The sequence below is a fragment of the Papaver somniferum genome, chromosome 1 (assembly GCF_003573695.1).
Source record: "Papaver somniferum cultivar HN1 chromosome 1, ASM357369v1, whole genome shotgun sequence".
In the NCBI taxonomy this organism is placed as follows: Eukaryota; Viridiplantae; Streptophyta; class Magnoliopsida; order Ranunculales; family Papaveraceae; genus Papaver; species Papaver somniferum.
Window position 1 is genome coordinate 123,787,368 of NC_039358.1, and position 17,521 is coordinate 123,804,888.

Sequence of the window (17,521 nt, forward strand, 5' to 3'; positions counted from 1 at the left end):
TGCGTGCCGCACCGACTCGGGAGTCTTCCATCAAACATGCTCAGGACAATGCACATCCAACAGCAATAACTAATCTTTTCTTATTTAAACAAACTAATATAGCTTACTACTACAACCCTTGAAACCCAGAAAGTGGTCTTCTACAGATGCTTCAAATCCTAAAATTTAAGTTGCACAATCACTTTTTCCTCTGATCAATCATGATCTAACCTAAAACTAAGCTATAAATTACAACAACACTCACTAAACACTAATTAAGCTTTAAACTACCGTTGGTACTGAAGATTAGTGTTTTTTTAGGTGAAGCATCATAAAACATTAGACTATTATTTCCAAGGCATATTTGCCATGCTTTGCAGGTTGTGATTATGGTGATGGTGATTGTTGTTGTTGTTGTTGTTGTTGTTGTTGTTATTGGTGCATGCTCCAGTGCTATGATTGAGAGGGCTACCAGGGCCACCGCCAGAAGATTCACTCATTGTAGTCCCTTTTGAGGTTGGGCTGCCAACTGTACCACCACCACCACTCATCATTCCATTCCCACCAACACCTGGGTTCGACTTCGCCGGTGCATAATTAGATTCAAATTGGTTGGACTTTGCTGCTTTACGCCCATCCACGACAAAACTACCCACCACCACCTGAAAAAACATAGGGAAGCACGTCAAGTGTTTAGGAATAACACATCTGCGCAGTAGCAGTGCTACTACAGTAGTAGCATTTCGCTAAAATACATGTGTAGGGAAAATTGCATCCCAGTGGTTTGACGATTGGATATGTTACAGCTATTCTTCACTAGAACGTACTTTATTTCACTCAAGCAGTTCATACTAGTCAACTGCTCGGATCTCAGTTATACAATAACCCTCTATAGAAATGTTGGAGAAACTAAGAACTGAGTAGCGAGACAGAACACAAAGTGAGGGAAAAAGACAAACCTGAACAGGGGATGCAGCAGTTAGAAGACCAGCCACGCTACCACCTAAAACGCGACCATCAGGCCCTGCCAATGATACACTCAGTCCTCCTGTTCGGCTGCGCTGACCTCCACTCTCTGATAGCAGAAATGATCCAGATAGTGAAAGGATTTCAAATCGTCCCTGGACGAGAGATAAAAGGGAATTACCCATCAGTAACAAATCATAAACATGTAGAGGAGAAGCTGATTGATTAAGATGTCAAGAGTGCATTATTAGAATCCTTTTGAACATTTCATACAGCTTCAAAAGTTACCACCGACAACACCCTCGTTACCATAAAAGAAACTGCAATCTTCTTCTCTATTTCAATATGTATGCATTCATTTCCGCAACCTGGACTCAATAATTAAGGACATATGAAGGTACCCCAGGAAATACTACGCAGTGAAAGGAGTATTTGGTGAGAACAATATGAAACTACTAGCTAAATGATAGTCCGTAGCCCCAAATGACAGCTGCTTCTATATTCTCAATCAAAAAAAAAATACAATATAGCTAATATTTCCTTTTGAGAATTGAAGATTGAAACACATGAATTTTGAGAAACACTCTCAACATTATGTTTTCATATCAATGAAGCAGATTTAAGAAAAAAATATCTTAACAACTTTGAATACCTCGTAAGTAACAGTACCACCAGATGTTGCCGCCTGCCGCAATGTAACATTAGAAATAGCACCATTTGCTGATAGAATGCAAATAGCTCTAGAACTGTTCTGAGCAAATGACATAATCCTCGATGACACATCCTGCAATTTAGTGCCCAAACTTGATAAGTTACTAAGTTAAGAAATTGCAACTTTACCACAAATAAAAGCCAAAAGGCAAAAACCAAAAGATACATGTTTTTAGAACAGTACCAAAAATGGAAGTTATTTTTAAAATGCAGAAATAACAAAATGATTGGCTATTGAAGATGTGTTGGCGTTGCAAGAGGATGACCATTATGTGCGTAGCAAACGCAAGAATTAATCATTTTTATGAAAAAAGGTAACAAAAACTGAGAAAGCTTACACACCTCTCCAGCTTTAACTGCGATAACATGAGGGGTAAATCCAATTCCTCCAGATCCTGCAAGCAAGTCCCGCAGTATGAATAATTTAGACAAACACGTGATATATTTACTGAAGAAAACAAACAGAAAGGCCGAAGCCAAAGCCAGCGCACGACAAAAATAAGGAAGTTGAAAGGATATAAAAAGCAACTGGTGCATCTTTATCCATGCATAAACATCTAAAAATTTGAAATTTTGTTTTTTACATTTATTTTTCGATCCATAAATATATCTGTTGTACTATATACATAAAATGAACTCAGAAATACCACAAAAATAAATTTTTGAACAAAAAGGAGAGAAGGAAAAAATAGGAGATCAGCTTAATATAAACTGTCACTTCTCGTATAGTTTCTCTTGCATGGTATAGATAACATACTTAAAACATTTCACCCAGAAAAGTAAGGTGGAGAGCAACACCTTTTGTCTGGTATACTCCACTAGAATTCACATTTCCACAAGTCAGAGTGAGTAACAATAATAACTAACAAGGGTATATGAGTCATTTTCAATTGCTCTTTCCTGGGTCAAATCCAAAGATCCCAACTTCCAGGAAAAACAATAACATTCTTCATTTTACTTCTTCTGATTGGCATACAAAGAAACACATCTTCATTTTCCCCTTATGTTACCACTACCAATTGCAATTCGCAATTAAAAAAAAACAACTCATCAGAGCTCCTATCTAGTCTCCAGACACACCACAAGCCTAACAAAAAATAAGCAGTTCCCATACCTCGGAAGCATTAAAATAAGAGACACTTTTGTACTAAAGATTCCTGATTCTTGTAAACAATACAAGAAAAAGGACCCGGGACATGACAAACAAACAGAACTCAGAGTAACTGCAAAACCAACAGAAAGAAGCAAACCATATAATACAAGGAGAAAGAGAATTACCTAAGGCATCCATCTGATGCTTCTTCCCGGAACCCGGTGGCCGGCCTCTAGATTTCTTCATTGACGAAGGAGATGGTGGCGATGTCGGGGTCGAAGAATTAGACACTCCAGGTGGAGGTGGAGGTGGAGCTTGAACTGAAACTGGAGGTTGAAGTTGAACTGGAACAAGAGTTGGTGTTGGTCCTGTAGGAGCGGGTGGTGGCGGTGCTGTTATAGTCAATTGCCCAGCTATGCTTCCATCTGGACCATACTTTCTTGGTCTACCTCGTTTTCGCTTCATAGGTTCGCCCCCGCTGACGTTCATATTTAGGCCTGACTTTAAAATATTACTAGCTGAATTATCACCACCACCACCACCAAGACCACCGCTACCGCCACCTCCACTTGGTTCGTATGTCAGAGAATTCGATATGATCCGTGCGTAAACTGCTGTACCATCTGAGCTAAAAGCTAATCTCATGGATGTTGTTCCACCACCACCAGATGGTTGAGAATTATGAATCTGATGATTCTTCTGAACTCCTCCAAATGAATCTCTACCAGCTGACATAATTCCTGACTCAGATCCAGAGATTCCAGACATCTATATACACATATAAAGTACAACAACAACTTTTTCCTGTACAAACAACAAAATTCTTTATGAATCAAAACCCTAGATTTATTTCATCTCTGTAAAGGTACTAACTTTTTAGTCCACTGAACTAGCAAAACCCTTAATTTTAACCCCTACCTCCATAAACGACTGAACTTTACTGATACAGTGAATAAGAAACTCAAAACAGCCATATAATTGGTTTCAAATAAAAACCCAAAAATGAATCTGACACTTGTTTGTGCTGAATTCAGTGAAAGATAAGATAAATATCAGAAATTTCATGAAGTAAAACCCAAACCCTAGTTTTTCTAAAGTAAATAACCTCGAATTTTCAAGGAAATTAAAGAAAATTTAGCAGAATTTCTACTTGTTCATGGTATTTCAGATAATTAATTTCATTTTCGAAAACTTTTTACCACATTTAAAATTAGCAAAAAAAAATAAGGGAAAGAAATGAAATTGAGAAAATAATATCTTACCTGTAAAAAAGGGGGTTAAAAATACAGGAAAAATACTGATAAATCCCTAAAGAAAGAAGTGAGGTTTGAGTGAAGAATTTTCTTTGGGATTTCTTCTGGGAAGAGAGTGAGAAGAGAAAAATGTGAGAGAAAATTTCTTCAAGGTAATTCAGTCTTTATTTTTTTATTTTCTTTATTTTTCTTTTCTTTTTTTATGTCTTTCTTTTTTGGATTAGGGCTTTATTAAAATAAAAGATTATATTAGAAATAGGTAAAGTAGGTCGGATTAATATTTAATTAATTGCTCTAAACAATTCGCATTTATTACTTTAACTCAACCATGGTTCAATTATTATAAGAAAAATATTTGATAGAGAAAAAAATATTCAAATTCTATCCTTATAAGATTGTATGGTGCATTTATTTATTGAATAAGCTGGACAAAATTAACTGCGGACAACCTAAAATATTGATCACACGCATGCTCCAAAACGAGTATTCGTCTGATATTTCAATCTCAATATCTAGATTTTAAATTAAAAAATTATCAATTAACACTCTTTTTCCAAGAGTATGCACAAAATTAACTGCGGACGGTTTTGACTAAAACAAATTTACTTTACTCTATACTCAAGATTTAGAATGATTAATACCAACTTCAGTGCATGGATATAGTTCTCATTTTCGGGCTCAATGGGACAACTAAAATATTAGTATCACTTAGAATTTAAGCATATCCGATACCTAATGACAAATCCTTGATTATCTATTTGTGAATTTTTGCTATCCACTCACACGTTTATTTTGACGCTATTTCACAATTTTGGCGTTTTTTTTCTTTCTTTTTGAGTAAAACATATATAATAAAGGATTTGAAGCCAATATTTCGGAGATATGTTCCTTTTTCAGTACTCTATATACATACAAAATGAGTATATTTGGAAATGTTTTCACTGTCTACCAATCATAAATTATTATTTTTATATGAAAAAGGTTTATGTTATAATTAAGCAATGTGATACAAAAGATCTACAATGTCATTTTTATCAAAAATATTAGAAATAATGCTCTCTTTTTGCACTCGTTGATGTAAGTGCATCGACATGCGTCGAAGTCTTCTGATCCTTGCTTCTTTTGATACTGAGTCTGTTGCTGCGTAGTGGTCTTTACTAGTAAATTTTACCTTAGCTTGTGGTAGATTTCTTATAATTGAAATAGTTTCTTCTATAGTATTTCCAGCTACCCATGAAGCATTTGTTTATTTTTTGTTGGTAGAATCCGCCATGAGTTTACAGTCTGTAGCAATATAGACACTGGAAAGTATGTTGTCTTCTAGCCACTTTGACGCCTTTAAAAGTGCTTTTGCGCTTCTGCGTGCAAAGCCGAAGAGGCCCAATCAGAACCAACTGAAATATGTATGAAAGCTTCTTGGTCAACCGAATACAGAATGAAAGTATATCTCATGGATAAGTTTTCTTTATTATGCGACACATCAATGAATATTATCCAATCCGCCTTGATGTTGTTCCATGGAGGTTTAGGAGACTTCGTTTTCTGCAGACTGTATGAATTTTTTGATTTGTTGAATCAAAGATGTTGGATCTGGAACGGTTCTCCTAAACACTATTTCGCATCTATATTTCCAAATGAACCAGAGGATAGTTGCACTCGGTTCACAAAATTTCGAAATTTTTTGATCTGATATCCATATTTCAACCCACTTGCTAATTGTGTCTGCTTGATTTGCGAGTTGACTGCATCCAAAAAGCAACCAGACCAAATTGATCTAGCAAAAGGGCAAGTCCTAAAAAGATGGTTTTTCGTTTCCTGCGCTTGGTTATTACACACTGGACACTCAGGAGATATCTCTGAATTGTGCGCTACTAGTGGTTGGTAAGGTTTTTTGAACTAGTTTCCAAATAAACAGTCTAATCCGAGGGGTTGCCTGTAACTTCGATGAGGTAGTTATAGATGTTTTTTGCCGTAAAATCTCCGGAATGATGACGTTTCCACCTGATTCTGTCTTCCTCCTCTTTATTAGGAATAATAACTAATATTTTCTCTTTTATTTTTGGAGCGAAAAATTCTTCTAGTTTCCCAGTGTCCCGGAGACCTTCATTATTTATTAGTTCTTGAACTTTTTGTGACAAAGGTTCTTCTTTATCCCTTGGTTTGTTTATTAGGAATCCAATTGTCCTCCCAAATCTTCGTATTAGCTCCATTTTTCACTTGCAAAATAAAATTTTCTTTTATAATATTTAAATCTTTTTGAATGTTTGTCCATATCCAAGTGAGTTCATAATTTCTCAAAGGTTCTAAAGGATTTGAGTTGTGATAATGTTTCGCTTCAAACAGTTTCACCCACAATTGATCTTTTTCCGTCATTACTCTGCTAGCTAGCTTCGCTAAGAGAGCTATGTTGAAATTATGAAGATTCTTTATTCTCAAACCTCCCTACAATTTTGGCTTACACATGCCGATCCACGCCTTTATATATCCACCTTTTCCTTTTGATCTATCTTTATTCCACGTCATGCATAGCGGTAAATACATACGAAACTACCTGACCTGAATATGGTACTGCACTGATCCAAATTCATTGAATTGGTAATCCGTAAGGGATTGCTTTTCATGGCTGCTACAATGAAAAAAGTATACTTAAGAAATGAACTAAAATGCAAGATTGGAACTTGGTTGCTTGACATTTGGCAAACTAAAATGCATATTTTGGTGCATAAGTTTGCCAGCATTTGCATCTAATATGTTGGATAAGCTTGTAGGATGGATTGAATCAATACAGTTTTGCCCGCTTGAGATAGCAGCTTTGATTTCAACTGTTTAAAATTCGTTGATTTTCAACAACTGGTTTTCAAAGTAGCAGATGGTGATTTTATAGAGGACGGAGTGAGTAAAACCTACATTTTGTAGAGTTTTTTGAATAATTGTGAAGTTTCTGGACTTTTATAAATTTTATTTTAACTTTTTTCACTTTAACGCCGGCCAAAGTTCGAAGCATTTTCTCAAGAATTTGGTGTATCCAGAGAATCTTTTTAACATTTAAAATGGAAAAGAAGAAAAGACAAATGCAAACCTTATACTGTTTTAATAACGAAATGAATCATGAAGAACGTAAAGAAAAAGAAAAAGAAATTTTCTCTTCTTGATTTCAGACTGAAACAAGATAAAATTTCAAAATCTTAATCAACCACTCCCTCCGCTACTTTTTAATAGGTCAGTTTCTTTTTTTGAGAAAATTAAGGATATTAAAATAACTAATTATTGAAAGTGATCCTCTAAATACTTGTCAATAAAAGAAGTGAAGTAAAATGATCCCGTGACACTTGTCAGCCAAAGAAATAAGTGAAATGGTCCACATAACACTTGTCATCAAAAGAAGTTAAAAGAAAAATGGTCCCAAAAAATTAAAGTAACATTTGACTTTCCCAATTAAGAAACTGACCTATTTTTTTGAAATATTTATTTATAGAAACTGGCATATTAAAAAGTAACGGAAGGAGTATATTTTTTTCATGTATTTCACAGTGTACTGTCTGGTATACTGACCCCATAGAGTCTTTTTATACTTATACTCCTACAGCAATATTAGTCAACTACAGCAGTATCAGTCAACAGTGCAAGTAACAGAAAGTTCTATCCACCGGAACTTTCAAATTTGAAAATGAGAGAATTTACATTTTAGGTTACTGGCATAATAAAAGCAAACTGCCGTATTAGCAACGTTAATACACAAAATAATACTTAAGCAAGTTGGACCTAGAAATATAATTACGCAAGTAGACTAATATAGAGATCTATCAGCATAATCAAAAATAAAAGATGCACTGTTGAAACAATATTCAGACCCGTGAATCACTTGTATTCATTTATATATACAACCAAAATTTGAATACAAGATGAAAGATCCACGACTTCTATTTACACCATGTCATGCTTAACGCAATAACAATGGAAAAGCGCAGAGAGTTTCTCAAAAAGATGGCACCCATAGCAAAGGCGAAATAGAAAAATACAAAAAACATCTTCCTTGTCAATGTGTGGGATTTTCACCTACCATTCTAACACCTATACAGAATTAAACATAAGGTTCTCGCAGGCTCTTCTTCTATCTTTAACCACACACTATAGATCCTTGCAATACCCCATTTGTATGGCCTTTTCAAATCATCTTAAGATAAGCAGATATCCTCAAAATCTTGACTCCACTCCTTGTTAGTATTATCAACAGCTTCTAGTGAAAACAATAAACAGAAGTGAAATACACTCAGTTACTTTTCTTCATACCTCAAGGCTTTAGCACGACCATTTCTGTGCCTTTGCCAGTTAGGTTTCCCCGACTTGGTCTCTCCAGAAGTATTACCAGAATTTTCTAGTTAAAAAACAAACAAACCAATATTAGTACTTTCAACGTGATGTAAAACACATCAGGAAAGGCAATGAGCTGAATTTGATGATCCAGCCAATTGACAGTTTTCAACCTTTCCGAACATCATCATCATAACTAACATGATAACTCAAATAGCTTTGAGAAAACCAACAGATGCAGATGGTTATCATAATGATAGCTCAAATGGCTTTGAGAAAAATCAACAGCTGCAAATGGTTATAAACAGTACAACAAAAAGAATAAATTGAACAATTTCAATTCCTTACTCTTATTGGGACCAAATTTTGGACGTTTGGTGATAATAATTCCAGTTTCAACTTTCTTTGGAGTTCCACTTGCAGTAATCTGTTTGGATCACACCTTGTCCGTTTTTTACCCACAGTGACCACCCCAGGATCCATTTCCTCTTCGCGATTCTGGCACCTCCCATTGTAAGGAGGCATGCCACAAACCCTAAATATGAAGGCATTAGCTAGTCATTAGTATTTAGTAAGGCATTAACTAAACCCTAAAACTTACTTTTACCCTTCAGGGGTATGTTTGAAGGATTCTTAAAAGTGGAGGGTATACTAGATTTTAATTATCAAATATCTGAAAAGGAAAAAATATCAAAGTGAACTATTGAAGGAATGTAATAAGAGCGATACCATGTTTGAGGCAGGGTGTCAGTGTCAAATCCACTATCCAGTGCCCTCCATTTTCTACACTTATCACACTGCACCCACTCAAGGTCGGGCTTGTATTTATCGCTGACATTTTGTTTCTGATTATATAGAAGTTGTTAGAGAAAAAAAATAGTGTGTAACAGAACTTCTGCGGTAAATTGTCTAACGTTATAATACTAGAAGAATCAGTTATAATAGTAGAAGGATCATATTGAAATGATTACCACTTGAAGCGTATCAAAGTGCTCGTCCCAGTATTCATCAGATTTTTCACCCAACCACCTGCTCCAAAGTTGCATATTCTTCGCAGTCCCGGAATGCTTGTTTGGTGTTCATTATAAAATCTTTATTTCCATTGCTCTGGAAAAGAAAACGTAACTTAAATTAATGCAATCCTTATAGGGAAATAAAGACAACCAAAAGGAATTCCTAAAAGCAAAATGACAGCATTGACCCTGCTATCTTTCCTTGCGCAGATGGACACTATTACCATTTCCGTGACATCTATAACTCCAACTATGCCTCGCCCAATATCCACACTATGAACCATGCCGCCAACTCTCTTGTAGGCCTAAACAAGGAATAAAAATAAAAACAGATTAAAGACTACGCAAAAGGAGCATATATTGCAGACGTGATACGCCCATGAGAAGGAACACTATAAATTTGACGCATAAGTTGGCCTTCCTGAGGCAAGATCTTAGGCTCAACATTTACAGTTCCAACTGAATATCCAACAATCAAACTAAAACTTATGCATGTAAGTTTTTTGATAGAAAACTACACTGGTATCACAACTTGTACACTTCCAAACTCGAGAAGTTATGAACCAAACCATATCATAAATAAATAAATAAATAGGACATTCTCATTCATTCCACTTAAACACTGAACTAAATGACAACTAGAAGATAAACGAAATATGACAATCAATGATCTGGAAATGCGGACATACTAGGTTCTGCATAATTTTGCGTAGAGAAGGGAGATACCATAACAAAGAACTCACCTCAATTAACCTTCCATGCCAATACAAAAATATACCACAGTTCATTAGATCCCATTCTAGCTGATTCCGACCAAGAGTAAGCTGTACAGGTTTTCCCTTAATCTCGCCTTTGAAAATTTTGGTCTTATTCAAAGATTTCGCCAATGGACGACTTTTAACCTTATGAGCCAATCATAATAAAGATCATTAAGAAATTACACACAGATCTCGGCAGTATCATTCGAGCACAAAAAAACAACCATAAGAAAAGCACTTACCAGTGAACCTTGCACATATATTTTCATCCGTGGCTCCAAAAAAATAACTTCGAGGTATGATCGAAGCGAGTAATCCAATGGTACCTGAAATTCATTAAGAAACATAACAACACAAATAAATAATCACCAGCAAAATAATGATTTCAACTTCTAAAGCAAATGGGCAAGTTTCATGAGTTCAAAGTAAGCCACCTTTTGGCTAATCTGGCCTGAACGTGACCTCACCCTTCTAGAACGGATTAATATGTCATTTTCATTGGGGGAATCTTTGTCCCCATTCCTCTTCTGCCATTCCAAGCAAAAATCTGAGCCCCATTTGTCGAAATTCCATATGTAAATCTGCGTTCCTGTGCCATTTTCACCAAATAACCCTGATTTTTCACCTATTAAGTACTCATTAAATGTTGAAAAATCCTTTATGGCTTTTAAATGATAATCAGCTACAGCTAACGACTGAATACTTGTATCTACTTCCATAAATCCTCCAAGCCTGCGGTAGCTTACAACTGGAATTTCTACACTCTACGAGCAATTATACAATAGTTAGATAATGAAAGCAGAAAACTGATTGTAATTTCCACACGGGCATATACATAAATAGAAGATATGCTTCAAAAAAAATAAAAAAAATAAAAAAATAAATGGTAGTAGCATACATCTTTTCCTTCGTTGAAGGACTGGGACAAGAAAGCTATAGATCTAGATGTAGTAGTTTGTGTAAGAACAATTGCATCACGGCCAAGTTTCATTGCTCCTGTCTGCAACATCAGTTTCCAGAATCAGCATGTGAGATACAAAATAGTTCTAGATACCCTGAGGAAAAGCAGACAACTTCCTTTAAGTCAACCTTACCTTGAACCCTATACCAAACCTCCCAATTTGGTTAGGGTCATCTACATCAGTCTGCTTATGCCCAAGAGAAACCATCACCATTATCTCCTGGTGAGACATGCCATGGCCATCATCTACAACTGACAGCATGGGAATTTGTAGATCGTCTTTCTTCAGATAACGAGTCTCCACAGAAATCTCAAGCCTAATGGATGCATCAGAACTGATCATGAAACTATATTTCGACTAATAAAACCTACTAAATGGAAGAACGATAACATAAACGAGAGAACCAAATTCAATTGATCAAGCAATAATCCAGTAATTCAATGACAGATAACATACTTTGTTGCTTTAGCATCTCTGGAATTGTCAATAAGCTCAGCTATTGCACCAAACATCCATCCATCATGACTGTGTCCCAGAGTTGCAAGGTAAGATGGATCTACACGTGCATAATTTTTCGACCCACAGCAGTCATCCTTCAATGAAACGAGTTCAGATTTGCAAGAGGATCCTTTTAAAGAGTCATGATAATTGGTATCTCTTCCACTAAAATGAGCATCAAGGCTTTCACCAACTTCCTCATGTCTTGGAGTCAAAATTCGATCCTCAGCACAAGAACCAGAAGCCATTGCCAGCAGTTGTAAATGTTCATAAGTTCCGGTCTTCACAGAGTTTGCTGCACTGGGCAACTTTTTTGACACCACCATGGACTCATCTGCAACAACACATGAAAGGTAAAAGAAAAAATGAACATCGGACAGCACATTGCCTAGAGCCCCATAACAAAAAAAAAAACTTCATTTTTAAGGTTTGCCACTGTTTTGAATGGGAATCCTGCCTGTTGCACGAACAATGAAAATGAAATCATAGTGGAGTATAATATAGTATATCATGGTAACAATGAAAATTCACTTATGGATCTCAGGTATTTCTCCCTATTCTAGTTCCTGGTTCAATCACATAACTACGTTCGTCAGTTACTTTGAAAGTTTATTGGCAACCAAGACCGGCTATTGACTTGAAATAATCAGTTGGGGACAGCCCAGACCAAGTAACCAACTTGTACAAACGGGTACAAATGGACATTTCGGTACTTAATTTATTGGAACAGTTTTGTTTTAATATGTCAAGTCTAATAATCATATGAAAATAACCACAACCAAAGACGGTTACGTGAGACATTATCTGTTTATCACTAACCTACATGCTTGTTGCAGGAAAATACAGCGCAAATGCCAAAAATGATAGTAAAAAGGAACAACGGTATCTAACAGTAGTTTTTGTAGTTGGTCACCACATTTCCTTGGACTCAAAGTTACATCACCAATAAAAAGAGACTCCACGAGCGACCAAAATAAATAAATAACTTACCATTTTTGGTGTTCTTGTGATCATTTAGCACACCATCCATTTTAAATAAAACCATGACGTCACCAGCTTTCGAGCCTGCCTTCAGACTAGGATTGATAATGTATAACACACACGTATCAAGTTGCACGACAGCAGCCTTCAAAAGAGGTCGAAATCAGCATTCTAAAAAGAGGTACAACCTATTGCTGCATAGATGTCATACTTCACCACCTAACTTTACCATGACAATGTACTAACTACTAACCATCTATGTCGAAAAATTAAGAAAACCATATGTAAACACTAAGAAAACCATATGTAGACACTGATAAAGACATACAACTAGGGAAAAGGACAGCAAAAGGGAGGCAACTGATAAAGTACATAATAACACAGGCAACAAGAGCAAAGGTGCATAGAAAGTTACAATTCTTCACCTTTTCATTTTTATACAGGAATGTTGTAAACTTTCCCCATTCATCTTGTTGACGTTCATCCTCAAAAGCTGGTCGTAAAGCAAAGTGGGGTAGACCTTCCAGGGGACATTTTGAAGCGCATGGCATATCATGTATATTCCAATTAGCAGGTCTGCAATAACTAAATGAAAGGTTAAGGAGACTCCACATGTAATGAAATAAGCGATTTTTAGATAAAGCAACTTAATTACTCAAAACGAAGTACGCAAAATAGCATAGAAAGTCATATACAAAAGGTAATTTGATTCAGAGATAATGTCACGTACAATTGATGAGGTGCCTTAATGCACTGTGTATGGCAAATAGGTTTCCGGTCTTTGGAAAGCATGACATAATATGCAAAACCATCTACAGAAACCGCACAAGTTAAGTTATCACACTTGTTCCTTAAAACACTTACAAAGAGATAGCGAAACAAATTTCTAACAATTTCAAGAATAGTAATAACTAATCATTAATAATAGTACAGCTAATTTATTTAATAAAAGGTGTCAACAATAATATATTACCCAAAACAATAATAATAACCAAAGAAATGCATCAGACATTGAGAAGAAAAGATCAAGTACCTTCCAAACCAAACCCATCTTTCGGTTTGCTTCCCATCATGCACAAACCTATTAATGATACGATTCCAAAAGAAGAAATGAGGACACAAACAACAATGTCAATAAACAAGCTTATAATAAATAAAATTTGATACAAAGAGACAATAAACCCAACAAGAAGATGATGCTATAAACGCCGAAAGGATCATTCCTATAAGCTGGATTGTGTGTGTCATGTCATCTAGCTATCAAACATCTCATCCACAAAAATCGCACAAGTACACTACTCAAAATGCCTCGCCCCGAAGAAAATTCACAATTTAACCATCGAATCTAAAATCATTGCGTCCCAGAACAAGTGGTAACATCAAGCAATGATGTCACATTGGTCAAAGAAGGTAACACACCCTTCCTCGAATCTAGCCATCATGAAGCCCATCCACAAACCACGCACATGCTGCACAACTATATTATCATTGCGCAACAAAACAACTAGTAACATCACAAATGGTGTCACATGTCAGGCAAGGAAGGTAACACGCTACACACCCTTGCTAGAATAAAACTAATTAAAACCAGTCGCAATAAATAACTACACTATTTATTCTGTGGGAGAACAACCATAACAACAACAATCTCGTATCTTTGCCATTTATTTGTTTCCTTTCGTATCCAGCTGATAGCTAAAGAGTTGATTATCGGGTTAAGACACTATCCCAATCAGTATTTTCCTACCCGCAGAGGTAAAGGAAAGGTCCTTCCCTTTTGGGCCAGTTGTGCCCGAGGAGGGATTCGAACCCCTGACAATACACTGATAATAAATAAGAATATGTAATATATAAATAAAATGAATGATTTGTAAATACTTCTCAGTTAACAGGTCAGACAAAACAATATTTACAAAAGAGGGTTGTGGGCTGTGTTTGTAGAACGAGGAAAAGTCTAAAAATATGTTTTACTCTTGCATGTGCCTTCTAAAGAACCAGTCTTATGGTTTCACTTAAAGGTGATTACTAGCCTCTCTCCCTCTTTTAATGCATAAAAAATTCCAGCTCCTTACCATTAACAATTCAAAACATTTATTAAAACACACAAGTACTAGTAAATCAATGAATCTCACTCATATAGGAGATTACAATATAGTAAGTCATTAACTTTTGTATAACCAAATTGATGCATCCTGCATAAATCATATTGAAAACTCTCATCATTTGTTTATCAAATGAAAATACTCAATGTAAATACGACACAGTAATTTAATTTCAGCACCAGTTCTTAATCATTCAATTTTTAACTGACGTAAATACCAAACAAATCCAACAGAAAATCCCTATTATATTTAGAGATGTAGATAGCTTACTAACCGATTGTATGAACTAATTTTGCTAGATCCCTTGAACAAAATTTTCTTTCCTTCCCGTGACACAAAAATGCTGCAATAAAACAAACAATGGGGCTTTTAGTACAGTACGAACTAGAGCTCAAAACCCTTCACCAGCTCTTCATAAAACCTCCCTCACCAATGTATGATTCTCAGTATTACAAGAAGACGAAAGGGTTTCTGTATTAAACCCTAACCCTAACTTGAACAATCAAAAACTTTCCAAAGAGAAAACGCTTTACTTCCAAAGATGCTTTTCCGAGAAAAATAAGCATACAAGGCAAGTCCAACATACTCTATTTAAGTAAATTTTTCTACCAAAACGGAAAATTGCAATGAAGACTACACAGATACAGACTAAAACAAAACATAGAAACATAAATGTAGAACTCTGATCAAGAAAGAGTTCTTGTTAAGGTTTTCATCAAAACCCTAAAACAGAATCCATTAAAACCAGGAAAAAATGTAAAATCAAAAAAACAAACAAAAAAAAAAGAATCAGCATAATCATTGTTCCGAAGATACTATTACTACTAGTAGTTGTGATGATTACTTACCAGAAAAACCAACGGCGGTGAAGACGAAGAAGAAGAGCCGGAGTCTCTTGAGTTTCTTGATTTCTCAAGAAGCAGAGAATCGGGGGAGGAAGAGAAAGAAACGGAGAAGAAAGAAACTGAAAAAACAAATTATGGGTGGACCATTTAGATACTGATGCTACGTTTTTACCATATCATTTTTTACTTCCTAGTAATTTTTTATTTATCGATTTGATCAATCGGTTGTGTATAATACACGTTAATCCAGTAATTAGCGCCGTTTTTAGGAGTGATACAACAAGGTTAGCGGCATTAAACTTTGGAGGTGGCGTTTTAGACTTTTAGTCTCTCTATAAAAATGTGATGATTGTATTTCCTTGGGAATATTAAGAATCTCTTTGTCTTTGTTTTTGTTTTTTATTGATTGTCCCATGTGTATAAATTTGATTTGATTTTTAAGGTACATGCTTGTTGTCACATTGTTCTATACTTCTACTAGGTATCATCGGGGTCTTACGGTCTCGGCTCAGCCTCTCCTTTTAGTCTTAAGTCTTAACAATTAAAAAAACTACATCTCAGTTATTGTATTCAAATATTTTTAAAATCCTACAACTTGATTATTGTATTCAAATATAAAATAAAGAACTTGGTCAATCATAAAATCAAGACCATATAATGTTCGCAGGATATAGATAGTTTATATTCATTTCAGGGTACTCATATTTTTATAACATCAGTGCTAATAGAATCAGTCAATATTTAGGGACACGGTTCCATCAAAAATATATTCTAAAAAAATATTAATCACTTAAATTTCTTCGATATTATTTCCAATTAGTTTTAAAACCAATCATCATTACTCACTTGATTAATATATATGATTAAAATATATTAATCATCATAACATGACGTAGTGTAGGGTCAAGTATATAGGATGACACTAAATTTCTTTTTTTTTTTTGGCAAAAACTCTTTTCTGCATTCATTTGGTATCCCTTAGGCTAGGTATCTGAGGACCTTCTCCTAATAGAATTACGTACCAAAATGTCGTTGGCAGGTTATAACACATTAATTTTATATGTGGATTTTTTATAACACATGATAACTTTCACATACTTCAAGGAAGGACTAACCTTCTTAGAATCTTATTACATATGCATTGAAGTATGTTTGGATTAAAATATATTATGTAGTGATATAGTATCATGAACTACGTCAAAAACATCTGTGTCGATTCCGTGTCACCCGAGTAGTCAGTGATTATTTATCAGATATTATCCTTCACCTAGTACCAATTCTCCTTAACTTCATATTAAATTTCTTGTATCAATAAAAGTAAGAATAGCCATCCATTCATTAACATTGTGGTTGAATCAAAGTAGTTTAACTCTCTCCAAGGTGCTACTCAGTTGGTGAGCTTGGAGCAATGAGTTCGGTCTTGGCACTCGCTTAAACTCGGCTTAATACTCAGATGAGTTTTATAGAGACTCAGAGTCCCGCTGATCATATATTACTACTAACATGACTTATAGCTAATTAAATCAAATTTTTAACATTATCATGTATGGATTTAGCAGCATCAATACAATTAAAACTATATATAAGTTCAACATAACATACGTTTAACATTAAACAAAACTTGGCTTGGAATAGGCTAAAGAATCGCCAAAAATCTACGTTGGAGACTTATTTAATCGCTCAAACTCGGATTCAACTGGGAATCAGAAATTGCCAAGGCTATTTAGCGAGTAGCGATTAATCGCTTGGAAATAAGCCTTAGAGACCTTGTTAAACTACTCTGAGTTAGATAGTATTTTTAATTCGAAATTGTTGCTAGAAAAAACCATGGATCTTTCGACGATTAATATTGTCCCTGAAGCTTTACTGTAGAGATATTGAGGTCGTTACGTCTACGGCGAAGTGGATGGTATCATTTGATTGGACCTATAAAATTTTCTTACTGATTGTCGTTTTCTTATTGAATTTTTGACGACGTTGTTTAATTTATTCCAGAGATGACCGAAAAAACAGAGACTGGAGTCTTAGAGTTCGTATTATACGGAATGA

General features: G+C 35.2%; 2 protein-coding genes across 4 annotated transcripts; both read right to left on the reverse strand.

Annotated features, from left to right (window-relative positions):
- Positions 1 to 49: 49 nt before the first annotated feature.
- Positions 50 to 4,195, reverse strand: LOC113299221 (AT-hook motif nuclear-localized protein 10-like). Its single transcript, XM_026548206.1, has 6 exons — positions 4,012 to 4,195; positions 2,935 to 3,553; positions 1,999 to 2,051; positions 1,598 to 1,729; positions 939 to 1,100; positions 50 to 641 (listed from the first exon to the last, which is right to left on the reverse strand). The coding sequence occupies exons 2-6, from the start codon at positions 3,515 to 3,517 to the stop codon at positions 327 to 329; spliced, it is 1,245 nt and encodes a 414-aa protein (XP_026403991.1). The 5' UTR covers positions 3,518 to 3,553; positions 4,012 to 4,195; the 3' UTR covers positions 50 to 326.
- A 3,643-nt stretch (positions 4,196 to 7,838) lies between these two features.
- Positions 7,839 to 15,569, reverse strand: LOC113299258 (MORC family CW-type zinc finger protein 3-like). Of its 3 annotated transcripts, XM_026548257.1 has the most exons (18): positions 15,476 to 15,569; positions 14,902 to 14,970; positions 14,693 to 14,717; positions 13,559 to 13,606; positions 13,256 to 13,337; positions 12,951 to 13,110; positions 12,535 to 12,670; positions 11,503 to 11,878; positions 11,179 to 11,362; positions 10,983 to 11,084; positions 10,519 to 10,848; positions 10,327 to 10,410; positions 10,070 to 10,228; positions 9,551 to 9,631; positions 9,285 to 9,420; positions 9,043 to 9,158; positions 8,662 to 8,848; positions 7,839 to 8,377 (listed from the first exon to the last, which is right to left on the reverse strand). In XM_026548257.1, the coding sequence occupies exons 4-15, from the start codon at positions 13,596 to 13,598 to the stop codon at positions 9,331 to 9,333; spliced, it is 1,824 nt and encodes a 607-aa protein (XP_026404042.1). In that variant the 5' UTR covers positions 13,599 to 13,606; positions 14,693 to 14,717; positions 14,902 to 14,970; positions 15,476 to 15,569; the 3' UTR covers positions 7,839 to 8,377; positions 8,662 to 8,848; positions 9,043 to 9,158; positions 9,285 to 9,330. The 3 variants fall into 3 exon arrangements, with proteins under 3 accessions (XP_026404042.1, XP_026404051.1, XP_026404035.1); XM_026548266.1 differs by lacking the exon at positions 14,693 to 14,717 and having other exon boundaries at positions 12,951 to 13,101; XM_026548250.1 differs by lacking the exon at positions 14,693 to 14,717.
- Positions 15,570 to 17,521: the final 1,952 nt, after the last annotated feature.